Below are 27,705 nucleotides of genomic sequence, written 5' to 3'. Positions count from 1 at the left end.
CTGTCTGCATTACAAATTCTTTCAACTAATATGTCAAAACCCTGGAATCTAAAACTACCAGCTTGGTTAAGATAGTCTGTGGGGTTATATGTATAGCTGTCTCAGTGTGATTATTGCTCTAATCACCTTTGTGATCTGAGCTATTGGCAAAATTTTGATTTCATGCCATTGTTCCCCATCAGCCTTACACATCCTAAGTCAGAGTAGAAGTGCATGTTCAAGGCCAGGCTATGTTAACTTAACATATGAGACAACACAGTCTGAAAAATCACTAACTGGGGCTCTGCAAGGACCATGGAAGTGTCAGCTTGGAAGCAAACTGTGATACTGCTGCACAAGCAGCAGGATGATGAATGACCTCTGATCATGTCTGAGGAACTGTGACCCAGAGTCAGAGTCCCTGTGCTGACAATAATAAGATAGAAATAATGTCTGAGTAACTGATAGTTTAAAAATAGGTGCTTCAAATGATATCGCATATAGTGGAAGTACTAGGACAAATGAGAGTATACACCTTTTCATTTCAGGGATCACATAGTTTTTCTCCATACATCTTCAAATGCTAAAGATCTTTCCCCTCCAGAGAATATTATCTGCAGCTAGATTTATCTTGACCTAGCACATATTCAGCTAAATTTGTGTCTTTGTCAGGCTGTGGGGCAGCAGGATTGCAGTGAGGTGCAAAGGTAGAGCAGAGCAGAGCTCTATTATCTTTACTTCCAGTGCTGTAACCCACAACATCCTCATTGAAATGCTGGACAAGAGTGATGCCTGAGGGAATGATTCTGGAGGTCTCCAGTAAGAATACCTGAGGAAGATGGCAAATTACTTTTGACAATTATGAGATGACTCAAGAAAGAATGAAAAATTAATCCATGCTAGCCAAGATAGACAACAGCGGCTTATAATCTGGCTTCTGCCCCGTTAATGTATCAGCCTGAAAATATTACCTCTGCTTTCCATAGAAGGACATTAACTGAAGGAATAAGATCAAATGTCGTACTCATGCCTAAAGGTGGAGAGAGAGGGCTCTAGATGCCTGGTCTTTATCTCTCTGTAGTCATTAATAAATGCCTTCCAAGTGGCAGAGAATTCAAAGATGAATGAATTATTAAGTGGGGTTTCTTAAACAAACACATAGAACTAGACTGCTACTGCAGCGTATGGAAACTGATTTCCCAAGCGGAAGCAATTTCCAGTTTCATGTGTGCTGAAATGAGATCAGTCTCTCCATCTGTGATTCAACCATGGAAGCTGTTGTCCTTGTTTTCTGAATGGCTGGCTGCTCATTGAGTGCCAAGGGTGATTCAGCATGGCTTCACACTGCTAGGAACACACTTCCATACGATCAATAGTTCAGGTAATTAATTTTAATTTCCTGGTCTAAGCAGAATGCTTTTCTATTTTACTTTAAGGCATGTAGGATGTAGTAGTAGTAGGCTATTATCCTAAACCTATTGGTCTCCCAGACTGCAGTGAATGACAAAACCAGTAAGTTAGTCTAACAGTCACATAACTGTGATCATTAGAGTTACAACTGTCAAAGCTGAAAGCCAAATAGAAAATGAGGTGCAATAACTTCAAACTGCCATTCAGATACTTCATCTCGTTCACAGCCCCTGTGGCCTATACCAGTTGTAACGGGCTGAGAGATGGCTTGCTGCACTCACCCTCTCTGCAGAGAAACGTGACTGCAGTCACTCTCAGAAGAGGTAATCTCTATGACCTGCTGATGAACAGACCACTTATTTATAAGCATCCTGTCTTTTCAAGTGATGCTGCTGTACATCCGCTTTGAACAAGAAGGATTTCCTTTTCTGATATGGAATGTAGTAACTTTGATGACTCTGCACAGGCAGCCAGGCCCATATAAAGCAGAGGTGGAAATTTCCCCACCCAGTTTTCCCTCCCTTCCTCTACCATACATGGAGAGGCTCTTGAATACTAGGAACTAAAAATAGTTCAGCAGATAAGTTTAAATTAAGATATTTTGAAGCACTTCTTTCACTGACACAGTGTGATAGCAAGTTAGGAATAGACTGCTGTCCTGGTATGTCTATCCTATTTCCAGTTGTGAGAAAGGCTGAGCCTTTTGTCCTGTGAGATGATTTAGGATGGGGGTGAAAATACAGTGCACCTCAGAGAGCACAAGTGGCTGAGAAGAAGCAACCCTGGCTAAAGATGGATCCCAAGCCTCTGAAGGTAGGGTGAGAAGAGAAGGACCCTGCAGAACCTATGGGAAACCAAAAAACCTCACCTGCAATTACTTGTGACAACTATAGTCTGATTCTCCCTGCCACAAGCTCCTGCTTTCTGCTAACTTCCTAAAACTGATATAGATTTTAAAAATTGTATTTTCTGTCTTTCTATCTCTTCCTTTTCTTCTGCACTGTGCAAGTTGCACATAAATCATCTCAGGAAGGGACTTAGCTTGGCCCTTTACAGTGATGACAAACCAAGGGCCTAAAGATCCCTAGTTTCCCCAGGGATTAGTCACCTCTCAAAAAAGAGAAATGTACATTTTTAGCGGGAAGGAAACAAATTCATACTCATATTTCTACAGATTAGGCAAAATACCAGCTGTTCACAAACATGACTGTTCAATAGTTCATTTAAAATATAGCAGAGTCCCAGTTTGCTGGCTGCTCTCTTACCCCACTGAGCAAAACACCAGGGTGCATAGAAGCCACTGGGTAGTGATGCAGATTGAAGATTTTACTTGTAGGGCAAGTTCCCCTGCATTTGTGTGATGTGTGGCTCCCCACAGTGCCCCAGCAGTCTGCACCAGTAATGCTCTGAGAGGGTTTTAAGCAGGCACATCCAAGTCATGTGTCCTGTGGAGATCTGGGATGACGTACATGTTTATCCCACAGGCTGAGAAAAATGAGCCAATACCAATGTACAAATAGAGCAAGAACTTTGGAAGGAAAGAGGCCCAAACCTCACTGCAGGGGCTGTTGGCTCTCTAAGGAGCTTTAAGACCTTGTGTCTTTGCTGGGGAAGAAAAAGCACAGCTCAGCAGCTGATGACATGCAGGACATCATGGTGGCATCATCAGCTGCTGCCATCTTGATCTTGAGCTGTTGGTACTTGCCATCACACTGTGTTCTGCTCCTGGAGTCAAAGCTTTGCTTAATGTAAATAAGGGAGCTCCATTTGCTCCCATGTTACTGTGATGCAAAGCAGGTCTCAAACAACAGCATCACCTCCAGCAATTGCCGGGTGATTTATATCCTCTAAGGAAAGCAAGGAAAGCAGCTGTACTTCCCAGGTGTTAGTGGAGTTACTGCAAAAAAATACATGTACTGGAAAAACATTCATCAGATGAAAATGAAGAGAAAATGCCTCAGTAACAACCAGAACATAAAGACTGATTGCCCATCCTGGTACAACTAGGAAAGATGGTGAGGGAGTACGGAAAGCACTTCCTCATTTCATTGATGATCTTGAAGACAACACATAGTCAGCACAGATCAGATTTTCTAACACCATCAGAAACAAAGGAAAGTCATACAGGAAAGGGGAGACAGGGGAGCTGAGTCCACTTGCCTATGATCTGGAAAGCTCAGAGCTCTGGAGCACACACAATGAGGACAGAAGTCTACAAAAGTTCTAGAGATAGGAGGTAAAGAACAAAGCTACAGAAAACCCAAGAGCTGATAGCAGTAGCAGTGTTACTGAGATCCTTGCAGGGCAACAGAGAAGTGAAGAATGTCAGTTGCTACTCTTGGTGGTGTGCAAAAGAATTATTATGTATCTCTGTTCTTTTTCTGGGATGTCAGTTATTCCTATAGAGGTTTGATGATTCTAAATACTCATCTAGAAATAATGTACCTGCAATTCTGTTTGCTTGAGGTGCAGGGGCAAGTGGGAAAGGGAAACAGTCTCTGGAGCTTAAAAATTATAGTGAAAAGTTAGAAAGAATTAAAACAAAGGACAAGAGAAATACCCCAAAATTGAAGTAAACATCAGAGCAGACATGACAAAGTAGTACATTCCAGGAAGAAAGGATAAGGAACCATCTGGGGAACAGTCCCAACAAAACAAAAAGCAGTTTTTCACATTCTTATGGTGCAGTGGTGGGAGCTGAAGAAGGCTGTGGCAAGGCAAGGAGGGTGTATTAGCAGATGCACTGGGAATATATTTAAATAATGCTTCAAAAGGCAGCCACGTGTTCAGGTATTCACACTGGCTTTTAAATGTCTCCTGCCTATATATTAATACTTAGGCTCTCAAAACTGATAGTCCAAATCACTTACTGGAGCTAAGTCAGGTTTTAAAACCCTGCCTGACTTCTAAACCATTATTTCGCATTCCTGTTTAGCAAAACCCAGGAGTGTCTATGTCCCAGTGTAGGCTACTGTGCTGTGGATATTGCTAAGGAAGGGCAGAGGAACAGTTTTAAATGCTGCTCTCTCCATGGGAGCCTAGAGCAGCTGTAGGAGCTGGAGCAATGCTAGCCCAGACATCTTCACCAAGGCTATACCTTTCTGGCAAGAGATGCTCTACCATCTCCTCCCATGCCAGTCCAAGCAGCCTCCCATGGAGCCAGTGCAGCTCAGCAGTCCCCCATCCTCCAGCTGTGTTTATACCCATGTTTATTCCAGGTATAGGTGTTCTTTAGCTCTGCTCACCACGTAATGAACACCTTCCATTCCTCATCCTTACTTGCTTCCTTCCCTCACAGTCACTGGCTGCTGAACTGGACTTCTGTTTTAATGGCTGCTGTGCTCCAGCATGATCAGGATGCAGAATTTTGCCTTCTCGTTTAATGATAAGATCCCTAACACAAGAAAAGACTCTGTGAGTTACCATCCCCGGCAGAGTAACACCTACAGAAGGACACCCTTGGCCAAACATAAATGAAAAAGAGGGTGAGCAGTGAAGGAGTGATAGGAGAATAAAATATTAGCTCAGTCTGCAGTGCTTCTGGGAACCCTAACTCCAGCTGGCAATATTGTTGCATCATCTTGTGCCATGGGATATTATCTTGCCATCAGAAATGCTCTGAATTAAATACATAGCTTTTCTGGGATCCCTCTGTACTGATGCCGTCCATGGAAATAAGTCTTGATGTAAAGCAATTGCTCTTCTACTGCTAGGACTATCGGGTGGCAGGGAGCAGCTGAACATGCCTTTCTCAACATTCACCTCATGCTTGTACATTATTCAAAGGGGGAAAAAATAGCTTCATCTTTAGGGAGGCTGAAATTGCTGATTTCTTTCCTGTCCTAAGGAAAATGAGAGCTAGAGACTAGGAAGAAGTAGAACAAGGCATCAGGTTAGGTGCACTGCCCAGCAGAACAAGACATAAAAGAGAACCAACTGAGCCCCCCCTCGTAACACTGGAAAGAGCAGTAGGACAGTGCCCTGTCTGAAGGAAGCACCTAGGTTTGCAAGTTACCTCTACAGGACTCCTTAGGCAGAACAGATATAGAATATTTAGCCCAAGGATAAGAGAAAAGAGAGGTTTAATAATTACCTTGCAGTATTATCTGTCCTGGGTAAAATGTCTAGCATTTGAAGCAGAGGATCAGAAGTTAGAATCCACATGTTTTCTTTCTGATTCAGTCTAGTAACTTTTCTGTGTCTCTGTTTTCCATTTTGTCACTTTTAAAAAGTCACTTTTTTAAAACCTGCTTTATTTCCAGAAATGTAAACTAGTCAGTTATACTACACTGAGGTACATATATGAAAATAAGTTTATGATTACCTTGTTTTTAATATTACTAGATAGATCACAACTGTGAAATCAGATAACACTTTGTTCTGCCCTTGTGTTTGTGCTTGAAATTCTCCATGTGTAGCAGAAACCAGGAAATATATTCACAATCAAGGTCACTTCAGGTCCATCACCTGTATACTACATTACCTTTTTCAGTACTTTATTCCACATGGAAATGTCTTGGCTATAAGAGATGGCACTACAAGGAACTGTTTCAAGAGCTAATTTACCGTCTCCTGCCTGTCCTTGCTGGCAACCCTCCACTGCCAACACCTAAAAAATTATAAATTCTACCTGAACTCACCAGCTGCTGCCAGTCAGACATGGCATCCTTGCTGAAGTGAGTGCCTGCCTGGGAAAGTTGATGTAGAAGAGTCCCTCCCTGAGCTGGACAGGGTGAGAGAAATAAATCAGTTTCTGACAAGACTCTTTTGCAGCTATGCTGTATACAAATTATCTCTCATAATCCTTAATTGTGTAATACTGCATTCCTCTGTGTCCATGGAGAGCTGACTTGAACAGAAGGCTCCTTGGGAGCCTCTTGAAATGAGTGTTTTGTGCTTAACAGGTAGCTAAGGAGCAAACTCACGTGCCGTAAGATCTCTGGAAAACCAGGGAAATTTAACCTCCAAGTTCTTTCCTGACACCATCATGTTACCTGAGTCTTCTTAGCCCAAAGTGTTGAAGAAACCAATGTCTTCCAGCACACAGAGGTACTAGAGCACATCTGGCTGAATGGCTGCAGCCTCTGTGAGTGACTCCCAGACTCCTGACCCCAGACCCTTTATCTTACCTTTTTCTTAGGGTGCCTTGGGTGAGGTAGACCCCAGGGCCAAAGCTGCAGCAGGAAGCCCTGGTCTCTGCAGGTCTGATTTGACTGGTGCTCCTTTGTAAGCTAGAGGAGCTAACCCACCTGGCATTTGCAGGAATCAGGCTTTTGGAAGGAGAATCCAGCACAAGGAAAAGGCATGGGTGAATGGCAGTTTAGAGGACTTACTGGCCTGCTTGGCTTTCTCTGTATAAGTGGTGGTTAGGTCTTCATCAATCGGATGTTCCACTGGCCCCACCATGGGGATGAGATGGCGTTCCGCTCGGATAGCCTTGGTGGCATGGGGCAGGAGCATTGCCTCTGGAGAAGGCTCCCGACCCTCTGTTGACGGTGGCCGCAACTGTCCCTCGCTGTCTGAGAATGGAGTGTCTGTGCGACTGCCAGGCAGGCAGACAATCTCCCTTTTGGCCACCCCGCTGGAGCTGGCCAGCTCTGCTCCCCCCGGCGCAGCAGCCTCCGGCATGCTCTCGTAGCCACTCTGTTCAGACAGGGACACCTCGTCCTGAGGTGCATCCGCCCTGCCGGTGGTGCTGTCAGGTGGGGAGCGCGGGCTCTTCTTGCGAGCCCGGCGGTGCTTCTCCTGCGCCACATTGTCAGCATCGCTGTCTGTCTCACCATAGTAGGCCTCGCTGTCTGGTGGGGATGTGAGGCTCTCGAGGTGCCTCTGTGACCTCCATGGCTGTGAGGGCTGTGCAGTGGCTGGGGCTCCTGCTGGTTCAGAGCTGAGTAACTGTGCTGAGGGGCTGGGCACGGATGGTGGAGAGAGCACTCGCTGCCCTGGAGAAGGGGAACGCTGGAGCCACGGGCCAGTCTGGTCCCCACCAACTATCCTGTGGGGAGAAGGAAAAGTGGTGAGTGAGGTTTCATTTGTGTAGATAAACTGGAAGGAAACCCTGGCATGAGAGAGGGCTATGGACTGGGAGAGTGTTACAGGTTTTTCAGGTGGTACAGACACCTGAGGAGTAGATGCCAAGGACACACTTATCCCTGACATCAGCTATGTGCTCTCATTCTGATTTTCTGCTTCACAGCTCTATGGAAACCAGGTGTTAAATATTCAAAAATCAGAATGCCCTAAATCTACCAAGCCTAATCAGCTCCCCAGGCATTTCTCCTGGAGAGATGAATTCCTGCATAACAAACATTCCCCAGGACAGTGAGACCTACCCTTCAGCCTGCGGCTTGTCAGCAGAGAACAGCTGGTGCTCAGCTATCACACTGTACTACGGCTGCTCCTGCAGCTGAGACTGTGTTAGATCTGCAGATCCTGGCACCCCCAAACTGCTTTAGTTCAGACTGGGCTCCCAAGAAGTCTGTGCTATTTGTTTGCTCTGACCTCTACTTGGGAGTAAGTAGCAAATAGGATATAAAGGCCCAAGTGGGTTTTGGGGATAGGACTATGGTATCTGGTGGTAGGAGACCACTCTAATATTTAGCCTGCTCACTGTGGGACTGCTTCACAAGCTAACTATCAGTATCAGGATTTTGAAAACCATATGTAGTCATGCTGGCCAGCCCAATCCATGGTGGCATTTGCCTTTGGCTTAGACATAGCAATTTCAAGCCTCTAAGACATCTGGAAGGATGACTGGAATAGGTGCCAGGCAGACTGGGGCAGTCAACCCTACTGCTGGCCTCCAGAGGGAAGGAGAATTGGCTGTACTTACAGAAAAAGAGCCCATTCTATCTTCGCTCTCCTCAAGAGTGACTCTGGACTTCCACGGCAGTTTGACTCCAGCCCACACAGATAGAGCTGGGAACTTGTTCCGTCTCTTATCAGACTCACCAGGGCTTATAAGATCTATAAAGGGGTCCTAAGTATTTGCCTTCTGAACATGCATTGCATGAAGCCAGGCAGACAGCATTTCCTCTGTAAAGCTGTGCAACTCATGACTTGGATCTCAATTCTAAAATGTGAAAAATTTTTATTTATGTCAAATGCCAACTTTTGTGGAAGCTAAGGGTGGGAGAATTTCTCTGGCAGTTTATTTTTTTAATACTATTTGCCATTATGAAATCTCACAGGGGAGCAACCTCAACATTCCACAAGCAAAACAGAACAGTTCCTCCTCTTCTTGAAACATTTGATCAGGTAACTGAGAAGCATAACTGTTTGTAAGCCAGTTTCTCTTGTTCTGTACTGTCAGGTAAGTGTTTCTCCCTTCCTCTTTTTCTGAAATATACATACTCCAGAGTCATTCAGCTACCTCTCCTTTCTGAACAGGAATGATTGGTGTTTTCTCTGGGAATGTAAAGATAAAGAAGGAATGTAAAGATGAAGTAGGAATAGACACGTGATCAAGAAAGCAACATTTGATGATTTCTCTACTACTCCAAATGAAGACAATTGATTTCATTATTTCCAAACCATCCAGTGTTGGCTCCATCCAGAGGGATGCAAGAAGCCTGCCTTTGTCACTTGGTTCATTCAAAGATTGCGGATCTTGACTGATTAAAATTTGCCCAGGCATCTGTTTGCTGCAGATAGGCTCCAATGGTGTGAGATAAGGCCTTGGCAATGGACCAGGAGCTATTCTGGACACCTTGTATAGAACTTACCCATCCCAATTACTCACAGTTAGGGTATAGAGTGAGCACATCAGAAGGCACTTTCTCTGAAACCAAGGGGAAGATCCTGTGTGCTCAGGCTTTCCTTCTCTGAGCACTGCCCACCTCTGCTCCTGCTTTACAGATGACAGCAACCAGCGTGGCTGTCCCTTCCCAATGCTCACAGTGCTCTCTCTGTCTTTTCAGGGCTGTGGAAGATCACATCTCCCAGCCCCCTTCACCAGGGCCTGATTTTCTGAGGGTGACTTCTGTTTAGGCAGTAGTGTGGACTAGCTAGGACCTCACACAGCTTTGCTGCCTTCACCTTTATAGGAATATTCATTTACAGCTTGGGCCACATCCAGCATGCACTGACGCACTGGGTTAAGTTAGCACAGGGAGGATGAGGAACATTACTGGGACTATTTTTTATCCATAAATTTCAGCCTGATCTCCAGTATTGTCCTGAACTAGAGACTAGCACAGATATTTCTTCCCATAAAAATGGGGTTTAGCCACACACCTCTCATCTTTGTGGGAGTCAGTATACAGACTGTTGGACTACAACAGACCACTGTAAGACAGGGCAAAGCATTGAGATGTCAACGTTAGCCAGCTTAGGACATGGGTAAGTCCTCCTAGTACACTTTACAGTATGGTGGAAACAAAGGTTTCCTGCCTGCCTTGTTTCTGCTGGATGTGGACAGCTGCTGTACTGGATGAAAGCACCCTACTGCATGCACAGTCACAGCACTGGCTCTTGGGAGCAGGTTACCTTTTCACACGGATGTTGAGCATGCCGTTGGAAGAATCGATGATCTGCATGGCATTAGCATGGGACAGGCCAGCACATGACTTCCCATTGATAGAGACTAGAACATCATTTTCCCACAGGCCTCCACGGCACGCTTTGCTTCTCTTTCGAATCTGAAAAAGCAGGAGAGAGGATAAGGATGAAGGGAAGAACAGCAGCTATTTAGTTCAGTTGCTGGCCCTTCTATTGCTCCATTCCTCACTGAATAAAATAAGGCCTAAGACTACTGTGCTGACAGAGTGGAGCTCTAATCCTCTTGGATGAGCCCTGGCTATGCCTTTTGGTCTCTGTTAATTCCAAAAATCACTCTGCTGAGCATGGGCCTGACCTGATCACCAACCCTGTTCAAGTTCTTTATTGCAGATGAAAGACTCTAGAATATCTACATGCTCTTCTCCTCTTGTTCCCTGTCTCCTAAGTTGGTTAGGGAGTCTGTGTTTCAGAGAGGGAACAGACTATGCCTGCACATGTCCATGTGTCCTTCTGCATGCCTCCACTGTACTTCCTTGGAATGATCCCTGACTCATGCAGAGCCTCTGCAAGTACCATCCTCAGGGAAGCTGACACTGGGGAGGGGTGGTGGTTCTGAGGCATATTCTGGTGTTAAGCATTCCTGCTCCAATGGCTTTGGTCAGTGTATTTCTGGACATCTGCATCAGGCTGTATGGTGTCCTGTTACACAAGTGTAAACTAGGAATAAATCTTTAGCCTTAACAGGAGTTGTGCAAGATATGCATTGCTTTATCTGAGAAGGGAGTCAGAGTCACTGGTTCCAGGCGAGCTCCTTGATCTGGCCTCTCATGGCCATCTTGCACCAAGTGTTTACTCTCCCTTTCATTCCATCATCCATCAGTTAAACTTCTTACCAACTCAGCCTAGCCTTTCTGCTAGGGCAAGCAAGAAAGCAAACCAAATGCCCACTCAGCTAAAAACCACAGACCTCTCCCACAAAGGCAAGCAATGGGGATAGTCTTGTAGGACAGATTGTCACCCATAATGTACTCATTTTTCACATAAAAGAATAGCCAGGTAAAATCACTGGGTCAGAGCAAGTCAGGATCAAGTAAATATTACACTCTATTTGAGGATTCTTCTACAATATGTCTTCAGATCTTGCAGTTAAGTGAAAGACAAATCAGTGCAGAGCTGTTTAACAAAGGGTGCAGTGAACAGACTGTGTCAGATCCCTGCAGAGAAGTAATACTCAACAGGGCACCTTTGCCCATATCTCACAGCCTTGCTGCTTAAGCTGTCAGACTCATCTATACCTACTCATCTGTAAAGCTACTTTGCCCACACTCGCAGGGCAGCTTCAGGAAAGAGAGGTGAATGTGAGAGGATTGCTGCCCTGTCACTGTTCTTGCAGGAGCAGCAGGGGAGCAGGAGAGGAGAGAGATGGAGCCCTAAGGAAGTCCCATGGCTTGACTGGCTGGTGTTTGTGGCCCCGGCCCCCTGCACCCATGGGGTGTATGAGTGCCTTGGGCTTGACCCTGATGGCCTGTGTTGAGCAGAGAAGAGCAACACTCCTCCCAGGTCAGCCTGTCAGCAGGACTGAGAGGTGTTGGGGAAGAAGATGGAAAGAGGAGGGCTATGCTTCAAGTTGTTTTTGTGTTCACTGGTACTTTATCATTCTGTACCCTTTCCAACTTGACCCCAAATCTTGCCTGCATGCTTAAAATAGGGACTGGCTCATCCCAGCTGCCACATCCATCAGCCTCTGTCATTCTAGTCCTTTATCTCCCTCCTTGTTAATATAAGCCTGGAATGAGCACGTGTAGGTCTATAATGAACTACTGCTGAAGAACCACTGTTACAATATAAATGCTGCTTCCTCATACTTAGTCCAGATGCAGCTGTTAACTGAGAAGGTAAAGAAGACACATTCTCCAGTGCTGCCTACTGACACAGCAGCTAATGAAAAGAGTTAGGAAGTTGAAAAGAGGTTAAAAGGAGGGTTTCCCAGTATTCCCCAAAAGGCCAACTGCTGCTCCATAGCCAAGTACTTAGCTTAGCACTGGATGGGAACATACTTGCTGAGTATCTCTTCCCAGTTGTGAAGCAAGGGGATTGGGGGTTAAAGGCTGTCAGCAGCTGCTCAGTACATTCCTCACATGCCATGGTATTCCTCCCTGCTCACTGGAACCAAGGATGTAGGCTGGAGACCAGCCAGAACAGCAACAGTAAACTTCCTGCAATGCTCTAGTCCCTCAGTACTGCAAGCCTTTGCAGGCAACTGTTTGGGGTTCCCAGGCAGGAAGGATCAGGCTGCGCTCCCAACACTGCCTGATGCTGTTTTAGGTACCTTTACACCAGAGAAGACTGGTGGGATTCAAGCAGGCCATGTGGGCTGATAAATCATGAGCAGACAATGCATTTTTCTCATGGTTAGTGAGGATGCTGGATCTGGCTTGGTCTGTGCTCAAATCTGACCGGACTGACAGAAAGCACATGCACTAAAGCAACTATTGGTATTTCAGTGCTCTACAGTCCATGGGGACTTTTCCATGTCTCCATTCCTTTCTGGGAAAACAGGACCAGGTCTCTTCCAGTGCAGGAAGAGACCTATAGAGTCTGAAAATAGCATGTGTCTGGCTCAGTCTTCCACACATTTATAAACCTTCCTTGGAAGTTTATGAATTTGCTTCCTGGGATCAGAGGGAAATTAACTATCCACAGCTTCATTTTTATGCCAAACCCCTACCGCACTGCATTTGCCAGAGAGGAAGGCAAAGGGGTTAAACACAGAAGAGGATTGTACAGAGAAAGAAGGGCAGGACAGGACTAAGTCCACAGCCACGACAGCAGGGTGCAGTGTGCTGGAGGCTGCAGAGCCTCTGGAAAGAGACCAACACAAGCCTGCCAGTTTTTGTATGACTGCCAGCTCTGTGCTGTAGAGACTTTAATGACAACCCCATAACCTGCACATCTTGAGTACAGCAAGAGCAGCACTGAGCCTTTGAGGTCCCAAGCCAGGGTGGCTGCTCAGTCCAAAAGCCAGGCTCCCTGCCCATCCTGAAGGTCAGGCTGCCCTCAGGATCAGCCACTTGCTCCCCATGTCCAAAAGATGCCCTCTCCTGGGCACCCAGTGAGCCACATGAAGTGTCACTAACAGGAAGCTTCTGCTTAAGCTGCAGAAAGCTTGGAAGGTGTCACCCAACAGCTTTTCTGAAGAGGTGGGAAAAGTTGGAAAAAGTGGTGTTTCAAAGAGAAAACCTCTCTGCTTTCTGTAACACATACCTGAAGAGCTTTCTTGTGCAAATGGGAAGCAGCACTGACAGACTCTGACAAGTGGTCAGGGTTGGCCCCAGACCTGGCCCTGGGAGATTACACTGTCTGACCTTCTAGCACATACTGGCAAGAATTGACCTCTTCTTTTGTGTGAAGAGCCCCACAAATTCTGTGAGCCTCTTGTAACTGACTGTTAGACTTTCCACTCCATGCCTCAGTAGACACACTCTCCCATGGCATACTCACATCAAGGTATGTCCTGTTTAGATTTCAGATAGGTTTAAGAAATCCCAATTTCAGAGTCTTATGGATTTGTGCTACTGGAAATACAAATCAGTGTGAAAAACTGGAACACATTTAGTCAGAAAATTGGCCGTCTCCCTGCCCTCTCAGCAGGAGATAATCTGTAGCAACAAAAGAGCTCTTGTCAGAGAGGTTTGGGTGTCTGCAGTACCTACATACACATGCACACACACACACATTTTCTTCCATTACTTTGCCTGCTTCCTCCGATTGATCATATTCAATCAGACAGAAGGGAAAGGACAGAGGCAGCTGAGACTGAAAAAAAAATGGAAAATAGTAAGGCAACAATTAAGGGGTGTTGAAAGGAAGGTCAGTGCTAGGAGAGGCCAGGAAGGCCAGGGTTGAGATGAGGCTTTAACAGTACAGTACAGGTTTCCTTGTACAGCCCTAGGCAGACAAAAGGACATGCTGACTGTTGACGTGTCTTGGGGAATTCAGCCTAGCTTTCAGGAACAGAATGCAAGAGAGGAGAGGGTCAGATGCAACTTGGCAACTTGGCAGCATCTGTCCTTCAGTAGGGACTATATTTAGATAGTGGTATGTGGGGGCTGAACACATGCTGGGATGCTAAGAATAGAGTAATCCTGATAGTAACTCAGTGGCTTCACATCTTGCCTCAGTACAGGCCAGGGAACCTGTCTTGAAACTTTGCAACTACTCTCCCTGCTGGCCAGCTCAGCTTCTTTGTAATGAAGTAGGCTGTGGGTAAATAGAAGTGGTTTGTAGTGTAGGCTCATGTCATCCATCTCTCCCCTTGCCTCCCACTTCCTCTCACTGGGAGAGCTCAGCCTATAAAGAAGGAAGATAAATTTTATTATCAGTCTTCACCTAATCTCCTACAATTTTTCCAGCAGAAATCTAGTAGCCTCAGTCTAAGTCAGAGTTTTTTACTGAATACAATTCATCTTCCCACCCAATGTCCTTCCACTCTCTGATTGCATCTCTCAGTGAGCCATCCCCTTCCCCCACAGAGCTATCCCCTTCCCTCAGAAGCTACAATGACATGGTGTCCAAAACTCTATACAACTTGGCAGTGTTTAAATTTCATTCCCAGCCTTCTGTGAAATGCAATCCTATCACAGGGTTCTTATGGAGAGATAAGAAATTACTTTTTGTGGTATAAAGCATTACCAAAATGGAATGATCAAGCAAGAGCCAACCAGCATGTGGGCCTGCTCCTCCTAGAACTTCCTGCTCAGCTGAACCACAAACAGAGCAGGTGCTAGATGCAAAAGCAGAAACAAACACCCTTCATCTCTTCTTCTTTCTGAAGATGGGTATTCATACCATTTTGGTTATTGGGCCAGTTTGGTTTTCGTCCAAGGCCAGGGTTTACTCTTTCTGTGTAAGGAAGGATACTCCTGTGGCTAGAGCGAGGAGATAGCTAGAGAGGGTAGATGGCTAGAGTGGGATTCAGAAGACCTGGATGATTTTTTGTGGGACCTCGGAGAAGACACTCAGACTGTGAGCCATAAAAGGCAGGGGCCTGGAAACCAGGACATTTTCCAACAATCTTTCTTTATCTCAGTTGCCTACCTGAACACAGAGATCCAGTGAGATACTTTTCCTATGCCTTATGTATGAAGTAGCAAATAACATCACATCCTCATGTCAATGCCATGTTTTTATTGGAAGCTAATTTACAGGAGAATATCTGTAATAATTACATTAAGCATTACAACTACACAGGAAGTTAGTTCCAGTAATTTCGTGATGAAACATCATATTCTTTCTTAAGAGATGACACCGGAAGATTTGCCTCTTGGTAAAGTAGGTCCAGTGTCCCTGCAGAGCTACTTCACAGGTCATCCATGGTGAAGCTTAATTAGGGAGTCTTTATATAAAGAAAGAAGGAAGAGAACACATACTTTGTGGGATGGACACAGCAAGGGAAAGTGGTGAAAAGATGTATCTTAAGTGGCAGGACAGACTTCTGGGCAAGGGGTTTAACAGTGAGAGCTGGTAGAGGAAGAGGATGCTAGTGCTGTTCAGTTGGTTAAGTACATGTCAGACTACTGTAAAATATGTTACTGCATAGAGTGTACTGGTGCAGGAACGAAAGAACAAGTTCTTAGATGCACTAGATTTAATTCTGACTTGTACCAGGGGATACAAGCTGATATAAAACAAACACAAACAATCGGGGACTGTTGGTTTTCTCTCTCTGTTGGTTTTCCTTTACTGAAACAAAGTGCTTAAAATGAGTTTTTTGTTGTGGTTATACAAGAGAGGGGAGAGAAAAATAACCTCAATCAATCCACTTTCTTTTCCTAAGCAAAAAATTTAGCACAAGTGTCATTGTGGGGAGCAAGTTTCTAGCCAGAGGTGGCTCCAGGTAGATAAAAAGAGGCATAATCTCCATAGCTATTTGTTACTTGATGATAGATTAGCTGAAAAGCGATTGAAATGTAATATCAATGACAAAGAATAATGCCACATGTACTAGAATAGATACTAAAAGTACTTGATAAGCATTTTACCCTCAAGAGACTAAGCAGCAGGATATCAGGTGTTTTTTTTATGAAGCAAGGATTCAGAAAGAACAGATATATTTGTCAAATATTTATACCAGGTCCCACATTTAGGAGCTGTGAGAAAAGCATCTAAATGTCCAGAAAAAAAACATGCTTATACATGCCCCATGTAAGCTTCTTTCTAGAGGCTCAGCCTGGCTAGTGTGCCTACTCATGTTTTAGGATCTAAACCTAATGGAATTGAAGCTCATAAGCAAAGCTAGCAACCAAAATGTTGTTTTACAGGTACAGGCACTGAACTGGGACAGAAGGAAGAAAAGATGCTTGAACACAGGGCATAGTTATCCAGAGACATGGCTTCAGTCCTCCAGAACAAGGTGTTCCCAAGCCTTCACACTGCATACTGATACTGTGCTCTAAGGGGCCGTGAGCATTTGCAAGCCCCAAATAAAAACCCTTCTCAAAACAGAAGGCTCTTTTCAGCTGCTACTAATTGTTGAACAGCAACTGTCTTAAGTATATTATGCCTCCACAGTATTTATGCTGAGAGAGGGCAATACCTACTATTATTTCGATAGAAGGAGGATCACTTTTGTTTGCAAAAAACTATCGAACACAGCATTCATAATATTGCAAGAGTGGGTTACTGCAGCAAAAGACAGCACTCACTAACCCAAAGGCAGCCTCTCAGCAATAGTCTGAGGAGGAGGATAAGCACCGTTGTTCTGTGGCAGCAAGGACAGGATCAGCCACAAGTATGGATTAAAGAAGTACCCCATTCACCTGAAGGATCTAGGGCACTTAGGTACAGAGAGCTTCCTGTGCCTTGCAACATCTTTGTAGTCATCTTGTTGATATGAATGCACATCAGGCTCAGCCTCCACAGATATATTCAGTAGTTCTAGCCAGTAGCAGGCTGAATAATATCAGCTAATGAACCTGAGCTCTGGACTGCAACTACTGTGGTAAAATGTTGAAATTATCCTTGGCACATCTTTGGCTGAGATTGGCTATTGCTGTCCAGAACAATTTCCAGGCACAGTTTGGGAGCTAGAACAGACCATTCCCAGAGCCACTGCCTATGGGCATGTGGCCATTTTGTTTGGAAGAATAGAAAATGTTAATTGCTGGGCTTCATTACACTCTCTAGCAGCTGGCATAAGTGCCAGAGAATGGTCCCAGGTACATTTAACGCACCAGGTATAGATGGAGCATGTATGGTTTCACTGCAACTTCTCATCAAGAGATTCTTCCAGATCCTCGGAAAGTTCCACTGGTGCCACAGCATATGCTCCTTCACTAACAGCCAAACATAGCACCTGCCTAGGTGCCAACAGGCCATAAAATATGTCCAGGAATACTCCCAAAGCAACTTGAGGCACTCCAAAACCAGCATTAGTGACTGCTACCGACTAACAGTGCTTTTTTAGGTGTGACAGTAAACATTTGTGAAAACAGATAAAGAACAGGCTGCTCACTGAAAAGGGGAGAGGAAGAGAAGGTGCTCACAAATCTGGAAGCCATCAGGTCTATTTGGGTTAGAGCTGGCACCTCCAGCAGGAATAATGTCACATGAGCATAGGAGAATGGCACACAGCAGCCAGGCTGTGTATCACAGGGAGCAGTGACATGGCAAACAGGCAGCAAGGATATCTTCAAGAGGAGACAGTAGAAACAGTGAATTATCAGCAGAGAACCATAAAGGAAAAAGTGGGAATATGTGGGAAGGAGCTAAAAAGGAGGTTGTGATAAACTGCTCTTAAAAAAATAACATTTTTTGTTTTAGAACCAACATAATCCTGTGCTACTGCTTCCCCTAACAATTCTCCTAACATTGCTGCAGAGTATTTGCACAGAACAGCCAACTAAAAGAAGTCTCTTGAGCTACCAGGGCCAATCTCCTCTAGTTTTCAGAGGCCATATTGTTTACCCCAGTTCATAAACTGACTCAAAATATTTTCAATTCTTTTTCTAGATTGGAAAGTCATTGCTGAACCTCCCTGGTTATTTGTTCCATGCTGTCAATCCTGTCACCTATATTTGAATAGTGTTGCTGGAATTTGCTCAACATCTGCTTGTAGATTGCAGTCACCTCTTTCAATATTTTGCTAGGTGAAAGAAGCCTTCTCTCCTCTCCTCCTTTTCTACGGCTGCTCTACTTTACATTTATTTTCCTTGAAAGGGGCTGATGCTGTAAGTGTGGTATTTCCAGTGAGTTGCCCCTTGTGCATTAGACAGTAATATCAACGCCTTCCTATCTCTGTGAGACATGTCTACCTGAAGCTCATTTTTTTATGTTTGCCTTTTTTTTCCCAGACATTAATAAAATTTTGCTGGCTTATTATTGGTGATGCATTAGTATGCCCAGGTCCTTTGCCTCTGCTATCAGTACCAGCTGTAAAGACAGTTTCCTCTATTTTGTCAGTATTACTTGTGCTTGAGGTAGAAGTGCCTTCCTTGCTTTTTGTAGAAAATAACCATGTTTGCCCCTCATTGAATAAATCTTGTTTTGTAGCAGGATCCCTAAAGGCAGGTTTTCATGTACTTGCATCATCCTAAAACTGTCCTGTTCATCTTCATAAAAATTATTTCCATAATATAATTTCATGTTAGGTTTCTACTTCAGTTGATTAATGGCATTAGTGCTTGCAACTTTTCTCAGATTAGCTATTTTTCATTTTGTTTTGTTTCAAAAGCATTTGATGCACATATCCTTACTGCAAAGAAATCCTCCAGGAACTTGATAGTATTGTTCTCTCTTACTCTCTTTACAGAATGGGTTAACTTTCTTATCAATTACAGCTACATGTGAGGACCATGTACTATCCCTCAGCCTTTCTAAAATAAAAATCTTGCCACCTATGGTTCCTTTTTGCTTTTTGTGTTTATGTTTGTTCTCTTTCTTTCCTAAAGACTGTTTCTGGTCAAAGATTTCTTGTGTTGTGTTGTCACTTGCACCACAGCTACTGAGCTAGACCAAATCAGCTTTATTTTTGTTGAGGGTAAACTCCCACTAGAGTTTATCTGCTTCATTAGGTAAGAGGTAAAAGATTCACTAGGAATCACAATAAGCCAATATGAATCCAGAGTAGTTCAACTGGTTTCACTTAAAAAGATATTGCTGTAACTAAGAACAAAGTTAAGATTATCCTTTGCTTTTTGTGTTCTTTAGTCTTTATCTCCCTCTTTATTTGTTTATCTAGTTCTCAATATTCCTATCCTTTCTAATTTCTGCAGAATTATTCATGTCCTCTGCTGATGTTTGATCGTACTGATGAGCACATCAATGTCTGCTTTTCTTTCAGCTTACTCATTACAGATGAAAAATCATCTATTCTTTCTCACTGAAGGCTCCCCAGACACAAGTTTTCTTGTGTTTATTTTTTGGTCTCACTCTCTACTCTTATAGTATCTGTTTTTATGAGATGAATTATTAAAGGTATGCCTTTCAAATACACGTCAGTATGGTAGCCTTCAGATTCACATTAGGCAATTTTAGCACCTGGACACTGCAAATTATTGTTTTGGTGGAATAAAAGAGTCAGTATGTGCTCTTGTAGGCAAGTTTAAGATGAAAGGAATAGGCATTTGCAGTTACAGATCTGGAACCATATAATCAGTTGGTGTTAATGCAAGCATTTCAATCTTTCTTGTGTTGCTTAAATTGTGCTTTTTCCTCCATACTCACTGGGCAGTGCTGGAAGAAGCAATGTTCTGAACCCAAGGCTGGTTTAGCTCCCTAAGTTTACTTGAACACAGAATTAGTTATCATAGAATCATAAAATGGTTGGAAGGCATCTTAAAGATCATCTTGTTCTAACCCCCCTTGCCACGGACAGGGCACCTTCCACTAGACCAGGTTGGTCAGAGCTCCATCCAATCTGGCCTTGAATACTTCCAGGGATGGGGCACCCAAAACTTCTCTGGGCAACTTGTTCCAGTGCCTCACTACATCTGATCTAAATCTCTCCTCTCAGTTTAAGATAATTCCCCCTTATCCTATCACTATCTATCCATCTAAAACATATCTCTCCCTCTTTTTTATAAGTTTCCTTCAAGTACTGGAAGGCCACAATGAATTCTCCCCAGAGCCTTTTCCAGGTTGAACAACCCCAACTCTCTCAGACTGTCTTCATAGGAGAGGTGCTCCATCCCTTGGATCATCTAGATCCTCTAGATCCTAGGAAGTCCACATCTTTCCTGCACTGAGAACCCCAGAGGTTTATGCAGTGCTCCAAGTGGGCAGAGGGGCAGAATCACCTCCCTCCACCTCCTCTTTGGGTGCAGCTCAGGATGCTGTTGGCCTTCTGGGCTGTCAGCGCACACTGCGGGCTCATGCCCAGTTATATCTGACCCAAGAGACTGTCCACAAGGATGTAATCCCAGCGCCTTTCTCCAGGTGTGACCCTGAACCCATAACCCACAGGACCTTACTGAATGGCACAGAAGCTCTGTGGCAGCTGCATCCAGCATATGTAGATACAGCTGCTTTTCTACCCCTTTGTGGCAGGTGGACTGAGGTTTAGAATTGATCCCTTGCTTGGAGAAACAGTTGAAACTACAGCTATGCATCCTTTTAGTCTGTAGAAAAATGGGTTCACTTCCAGCATGTTCATGTACTTTATTTTGTTACAGCCAGTTGAATACTTTGCACTAGAAAATAGTTTCAAATGCATATATTCGCTGTACCTTTCGAGTTAATTGCATTTTGAAAAAGGCCAACAATTGAAGCCATCCTTGTGAACACCTTATGAGAGAACAAACAATTAGAGGCCCCAGCAATGGGAAGGGAAGGGAAAGGGAAAGGGAAAGGGAAAGGGAAAGGGAAAGGGAAAGGGAAAGAAGAAAGGAACCATGCAGCACACCCAAAGAATTTTCATGAAAACAAAACAAAGATACCAAGAACAGCAATCAGTGATTAATTTTATCATAATATCCATAAGGAGAAACAATGCAAAGATGATGGTGATGTAAACTTAGAAAGTATAAAGGCAAGAAGACTATAAGCTGTGTACACCGGTCATGTAAGATGAGGAATTGAGAAGGGCTTTGTAATACAACAAGAGCGACTCAAGCAGGAAATCCCATTTAGTGCAACATTTAATCTTTGGAATGTCTGGTTGCTTGGTGTTATCAAATCTTCATTAGGAAATCACGTAAGACTTAGGTAAGGTACGAGTTGTTCAGAAACAATTTTCTGTTTATCTATAGGGTAAACCACTAGGAATACTTCCCAGGGCATGCTGATAACTACCTGAGGGGAAAGGATTTCCCTCCACATTGCATTACACAAAAATTAGATGCATTGTGAAACTTACAACTTCCTCTGAAATACTTGCAGGAAACACAAAGGAAGCAGGAAGCAGGACAAGAGGTGACTCTTAGCCTACTCTGGCTTAGCAAATCCAGCATCTCTACCAAAGTACAACATGTATCATTTATATATAATATATTTGCTATACTTGATTAATTTCCCAAATTAACTTTTTATCAGTTATTCATCATTTGACTCAGCATCCAAAGGTAAGCATCTTTCCTTAGTGTTACTACTATGACTTTCTAGCCTAGAAGTTGAAATTGTCTGAAATGACAGCACTGGAATCTCTGAGACACAAACAGTATCCACTCAGTTATCTCCCGGCACCTATCAGCTATTCATGGCCGTATGTTCTTTCACATGACACCTGGCAGTTTATTCTCTTCTAAGCAGGTTACATTCAGATATGACCTTCCTGAGTACCTGGTAAGGACCATCCATTCTTTGGAGACTATTTAATTGGTATTGCCTTTAAGATATTATGTAGGGTCATCGGATGCTATTAAATTCTGGGTGATAATAGACAAAAAAGATAATTATAAAATGAAAATCCCACCTAAAGAATGATGTATACTTTGAGCCTCAAATGGATTTTTATCAATTATATGTTCCATAATTATTTTTAATGCAATATCCAAGTATTGTATAACTATATATATTTGTATTGCTAGACTTAAAGTACAGCACCCAATTCTGGGTAAGAGCTGCTGCTAGCTAATACCTTCCTGCAAGTGCTACTAATCCTTGAGCAATATTCCATCCACCTTAAGGTGCAACTTAGCCTGGGTAATGACTAGTTCTTGCTGCTGTTCAATCCTGAATAATCTTTATAGACACTCACAATCTCCTCCCTCTTCAGTCCCAGTTTCTTATCTACTGAGGGAAAAACAAGAGTCAAAATAATCTTAGACCATGCAGAGTTAATGTAGCCCCTGAAAATTCCATTTTCCTAAGAACTACTGATGCCAGACACCTGTTTAAAGGATATTGATTCTTTCTTTTTGAACTGAAAGTCTATGAGTTTGTGCAGAAGTTGTTTTTCTGGAGAAAAATTATCTTTCTCTACATAAGAAACTTTTCTTCAAGGCCAAGCTATGGAATTCCAAACAATTTGGCAGAAATTACAGACAAATACTACATGATCTAGGGTGAGCCAAGTGACACAGAACATTTAATTTCAAAATTCTGTCAGAGGTATAGTCTGCTGAAGGAAACAGAAGGAGCTGGGCAGAGCATTTTTTCATTTCTGCTGCTGGGTGCTTTCCAGTGAGATATCCCAAGATATCATTGTGTCAAGGCTAATGCAGCTGTCTTGAGCTTAATAAAGAAGACCTTTTTCCCCTAGTTTTCAATCTATTATGAAAAGACAACAAGTCTTTATGAAAAGACAACAGTAACAGCTGTTTATCAAAAGTAGTGCAACACAAGGTTCATGTTTATTCCATTTTTTAATCTCCCATCCAAACAACTGTTTTTCTTTAATTCTTGAAATTAAACCAGTATTTGATGCTTAGAGCATCACAAATATTCATTTCAGACAGTGTTGAAAAACTTTCACCAACAAAAGAGGCACTAAAGAAATGTACCTCTATTTTGAAAGCTAGAATATAGTAATGAAGTGTTAGGGACAGTTGAATTAAAAATATGGCTTTTACTGCTTCAATTTATCTTTTCTTTAGTTGAATGTCTTACATGAGTATTGAAGTTTCCATATTTGAACCCTTTTCCCTGCCCTGTCACTATGGTTATAGCTCTGGTGACAACTCAGGAGAGTTGTACAGCCTACAAAGCGTCTGAGCTGTACAGACCTGCACTGAAGCAGATCTTCACCTGACACTTGTCTCTACCTCAATAGCACCTATTCCAGGACCCACAGCCCACCTCACACCCCGCTTGAGCACACCACCCAAGTTTTCCTTTTAATATCTGCTGCCATGGTAAGGAGTTCCTGTATTCCTAACAGTAGTGAAAGATGCCCAACTCAGTAGGGATACCTTAGTTCAGCAGAACAACTTTGCTTTCACAGTTTGCACCTCAAGGTCCTACCTTTGACACTTGAAGGGGTCTTTTCTGTTCTGAACCCCCTTGCAGGCGGAAGCCCCAGGGGGCACCTCCAGACAGAGTGATGAGCATTTCTTCTTCAGCTCCCATGATTTCTGTGCTTTAGATATTTTGTCTTCACAACTTCAGTACAGACTCCAGTTCTTAACAGGCAGAATCTTCTATTCCCATATTCACAATTCACACCACCACTCTCCAGTCCCCACGAGGCCCTCTGCTCACTTTCTCCTTGAAGTTCACACACACATACACACACACAAGAGTTGAGACTGTCAAGCCCAGCCTTCACTGCTCTTCTGGACTCTCAGCTGCTGCTCTGCCTATGATTAGACATTTGATTCTGCCCTTGGTAAGGGGCCAGAGTTGTCCTACACACGTGTCATGTCAATCTCACCCTCTGTTCCCCCCCGCATACATGATGGATCTCTCACCGGAACGTGGCTGAAAATAGCACACCTCCTGTCTCTCCAGAGCTTTGTCTGACACTCTTAAAGCTGGAAGCATTTCAGCTAAAAATTTATTTCCACTTTGCATTCCAAATGCAAATCTTAAGAGTCCCTCAGTACTCAAGATCCATTAGTTTGAGTTTCAGGCAAGGACATGTCACAGGCACAAACTTGTACAAATCAGGTGACAGCACCTGACCCTATGAATTGAACAAAACCAGCTTGCAATTAATGTGCTCTCCACTTCTATTTTCTCTGTGCAGCTAGTGTTAGTACACAGCAGCACTATGTGCCTGCCCCCAAAGCCACAGGCAGAGTGCAGATGTACTGTGCTCCCTCTGCAGCGTGCTGCTCCCTGACATCCCCTACATCCACTCGTAATACTAGACTCTGGGACCAGAATAGCTGGGATTAGCTACACACACAGGATTCACACAGTTCTCTGCAGGGCACTGCTTACACAGACTCAATGGCCAAGAGAGCCCAGCCAGGTCATAGAATCAGAGAATAGTTTGGGTTGGAAGGAACTGTTAAGGATCACCTAGCCCAATCTACCTGCAATGAGCAGGGACATTTTCAACTGTATCAAATTGCTCAGAGCCCTGTCCAATATGACCTTGAGTGTTTCCAGGGATGGGGCATCTGCCACCACTCTGGGCAGCATGTTACAGCGCTTCACAGCCTGGTAGCAGAATTTTTTTTTCCTTATATCTAGTCTAAATCTACCCTCTTTTCATTTAAAACCATTACCCCTTGTCTTGTAACTATAAGCCCTACTAAAAAGTCTGCCTCCAGCTTTCTTAAAAGCCTCCTTTAAGTATTGAAAGACCACAATAAGGTCTCCTCAAAGCCTTCTTCAGGCTGAACAAGTCCAACTCTCTCAGCCTTTCTTAGTAAGAGAAGCCTTCATCCCTCTGATAATTTTCTTGGCCTCTCTCTGGACCTGCTCCAATGGGTTAATGTCTTTGCTGTGCTGAGGACCTCAGAGCTGGATACAGGTCTCTGGATGGGGTCTCACTTGAGTGGAGCAGTCTTTCAGTGGTTTTTCTTTAGGATCATGACAGACACAACTTTCTAGCCATCCCAAGCCAGGGAGTTATTCAAAAATTAAAGTCCGTGTTCCCCCTTTCCTACAAGGCATAAAACATAATTTTCTGTTAAGGTCCTGAGGACAAGCTTATCCTTACATCTTCCTTATTCTGCATGTGCTTAGCTCTCAGTGACTAATATCCTTATACCATAACATCCAGAGGATGCACTTTTGCTGTGACGCTATTTCTTGGTCGACTACTTCATTGCCAGTACTATAGCACCACTCATCCGGTGGCATTGCATATTGGTAGTGGGCACAAACACAATCACAGCATCATCAAGGTTGGATGATCTTTGATCAAAGGATGACCTTTGAGATCATCACGTCCAACCATCCACCCAGCACTACCACTGTAATCCCTAAACCACATCACCCAGCACCAGATCCTGATGCCTCTTAGACACCTCTGGGGTGCTGATTTCACCACATTCCTGGGCAACCTATTCCAATGCCTGACCACCCTAACAGTGAAAACGTTTCTAATATCTAATCTGAGTCTCCCCTGTCTCAGCTTTAGACCATTTCCTCTTGTCCTCTCTGTAGCTACAGAAGAGACCAGTCCCCACTTCACAGCAATCTCCTTTCAGGCAGTTGTAGAGGGCGATGAGATCCCCCATGAGCATCCTCTTCTCGAGACAAAACAATCCCAGGTCCCTCATCCATTCCTGTAAGTTTTCTAGACCTTTTCTAGCCTTGTTACCCTTCTCTGGACAGGCTCCAGCACCTCAATGCCCTTTCTGAAGTGAGGGAGCCACTCGGGCCTACTGAAGGCAGTACTTGGGTGGCCCCACCAGTGCCGAGTACGGTGGGACGATCGCTTTGCTGTTGTTAGCAGAGAGTGAACAACTCTTTGCACCTTGGTGCAGAACTGGCCCTGGGTGCTCCCCTGTCGCGGTCTTTCACAAGCCGCTGGTGGGACAGGGGGCAAAGGGCCGTGGTCAGTGGTGGCCGTGGTCAATGGTGGCCGTGGTCAGTGGTGGCCGTGGTCAGTGGTGGCCGCGGCTCAGCAGCGTTCGGCTCAGCCGCCCGTGCGGACAGCGCTGGCTGGGGCTGCGCAAGAAGCAGCCCCGTAGCCCTCCCCCGCCGCCGCCGCCGCCTCCCGCCCCAGCCGGGACGTCAGCGGCCGGGCCCTCCCAGCGCCTGCGCCGCATCCGGGCCCCGGCGGGCGGAGCGCGGACGTGGCAGCGGCAGCAGGGAGCCGCAGGCGGGGAGCGGCGGGGCGGGAGCCGGAAGTGGGCCCGGCAGTGGCGGCAGCGGTGGTGAGTGAGGCCTGAGGGGGCTCCGGGTGGTCGGGCCCACCGGCGGGGCCGCGCGGTGCCCGCTGCGGGCGGGCGAGCGAGCGGCTGGGCGGCATTGAGCCTGGCACCGCGCCCGGCGGCCCGGCCGGGGCCCGGAGCCGAGGCGGTGCCGCCGCTGCCGCTTCCTCCTCCGCCGCGGCCCGGTAGCGCCCGGTCGGGTGACGCGTCGGGCCCACCGTGCTGCGCCCCACGGGAAGCTCTACAGATTCCCGGGGCTCCCCGGAATGCGTCCGGGCGGGAGCGTCCGCATCGCCCGTGGCCCGGCCGGTGCCGGCGGCCTGCGGGGCCGGGCCGGCTGTCGGCGGGGCCTGCACTTCCAGTGCCTGGGCTGCCCCGGGAGACCCGTCGGTGTCCCGGTGTCGTGCGGCGACACCCGGCGGCTGCGAGTCGGGCCGTCGGGCCGGCACGGAGAACCGAGTGCTTCTTTTTGGTCGGGGTGCACCGCGAGTCAGAGAGCCCTCTCTGCAAGCTCTCTAATCTCGTGTAATCCGCGAATTCTTCCCCTGGCGTTTGTGCTGTGCTGTTCAAGCTTTCATTCATTCGAGCTCTGCAAAGGATGGTCATCCCTTGCAGAGATCTGGCGGCTGAGATTGGCTGGATTTGGTAGTGAAACTTAGTGATTGCGTGGCTGTGAAAAAAGGAAGACGGGAAGTAAAGGAGATGGCATGATCGAAATGGAAGTGTAGTATTGAAAAGGTGGTTATGCAAGATGGGACTCTTGCTTTCCATGTAGATGGTGCTTTAAATGTGTTTTATTTTCTTGGAATTTGCTTTTGATGGAGTACGGTGAAGCTTAGTTTCCTTTAGTTTGGTGGTTTTTTTGTTTGTTTGTTTTTGGACTGTACTGATCTCTGAGAGGGACTGCAAAACCATCCAAGCTGGGCTGTAGTTGAAGTTCTTTTTAAACTTACTGGCCAATGGAAGTGGTTGCTGGGACATAAGAGAATTGCATACACCTATATCAGAAGTTATCCACAGGAACTAATGGCCTGTCAATTAATGTACCGTCATTGAAAATACAGATTTTTTTCCAGTTTGGTACTCATTTGATTGTTAGCTATTAATGTCATAATTCCTTTAAAATATTTCTAGATCCATTTATGTTACAGGATTCTGTAGTCAGCTTTACCAAATGTTGTGAGGAATGTTGGACAGAAATCCATATCTGAGGCATAACATGCAAATTCTTTTTTGTTGTTTTTTACAAGCAGTATAAAATCACATCACTGAAATGGGAGATGACTACTGATTTTGTACTAAAGTCTTTGCTCTTTATTAATGCAAAGTTTTCATGAGTAAATTTAGGGAACTCTGGCTTTAACATTGTTTTTTTCTTTCCCACAACCTTCTCCTAGAGTAGGTGTTCCAGTTATGGGACAGATAGAAATATATGTAGCCTAAAACTTCTAAGCTTTCCTATTTAAAGGTGACTTACTTTCAATCATATGTATACACTCTGTGAAAACATAAATATTTCTATCCATTTTCTTGTGGAGCAGGTTCTTGCTAATGGAACTACCCTTTTTGTCTTGAAGCTGTGCAATTCAGGATTCTTTTATTGTTGTAG

At 44.7% G+C, this 27,705-nt stretch overlaps 2 protein-coding genes across 7 annotated transcripts in view; one reads left to right on the top strand and one right to left on the bottom strand.

Annotated features, from left to right (window-relative positions):
• SYNPO2L (synaptopodin 2 like) overlaps positions 1 to 24,250 on the bottom strand; it is a 39,392-nt gene extending 15,142 nt beyond the window's left edge. The window contains exons 1-3 of the mRNA XM_068198490.1: positions 23,287 to 24,250; positions 9,877 to 10,028; positions 6,723 to 7,384 (exon numbers count right to left, since the gene is read on the bottom strand). Of these exons, the coding sequence (XP_068054591.1) occupies positions 6,723 to 7,384; positions 9,877 to 10,028; positions 23,287 to 23,391 (919 nt within the window). The 5' untranslated portion in view covers positions 23,392 to 24,250. The remainder of the gene's footprint in view (positions 1 to 6,722; positions 7,385 to 9,876; positions 10,029 to 23,286) is intronic.
• Positions 1 to 27,705, top strand: part of SEC24C (SEC24 homolog C, COPII coat complex component) — a 332,064-nt gene that overhangs the window by 267,480 nt on the left and 36,879 nt on the right. For 5 of the 6 annotated variants that reach the window (XM_068198487.1, XM_068198489.1, XM_068198488.1 and 2 more), the window contains exon 1: positions 25,947 to 26,099. The exons of the other annotated variant lie outside the window; for it this stretch is intronic. The gene's annotated coding sequence lies outside the window, so the exon portion shown is untranslated. Of the gene's footprint in view, positions 1 to 25,946; positions 26,100 to 27,705 lie in introns of those variants that run through there. 6 annotated transcript variants of the gene reach the window in all.

The sequence above is a fragment of the Anomalospiza imberbis genome, chromosome 8 (genome assembly GCF_031753505.1).
Source record: "Anomalospiza imberbis isolate Cuckoo-Finch-1a 21T00152 chromosome 8, ASM3175350v1, whole genome shotgun sequence".
Taxonomy (NCBI): domain Eukaryota; kingdom Metazoa; phylum Chordata; class Aves; order Passeriformes; family Viduidae; genus Anomalospiza; species Anomalospiza imberbis.
This window is presented reverse-complemented; position numbering and strand designations above follow the sequence as displayed.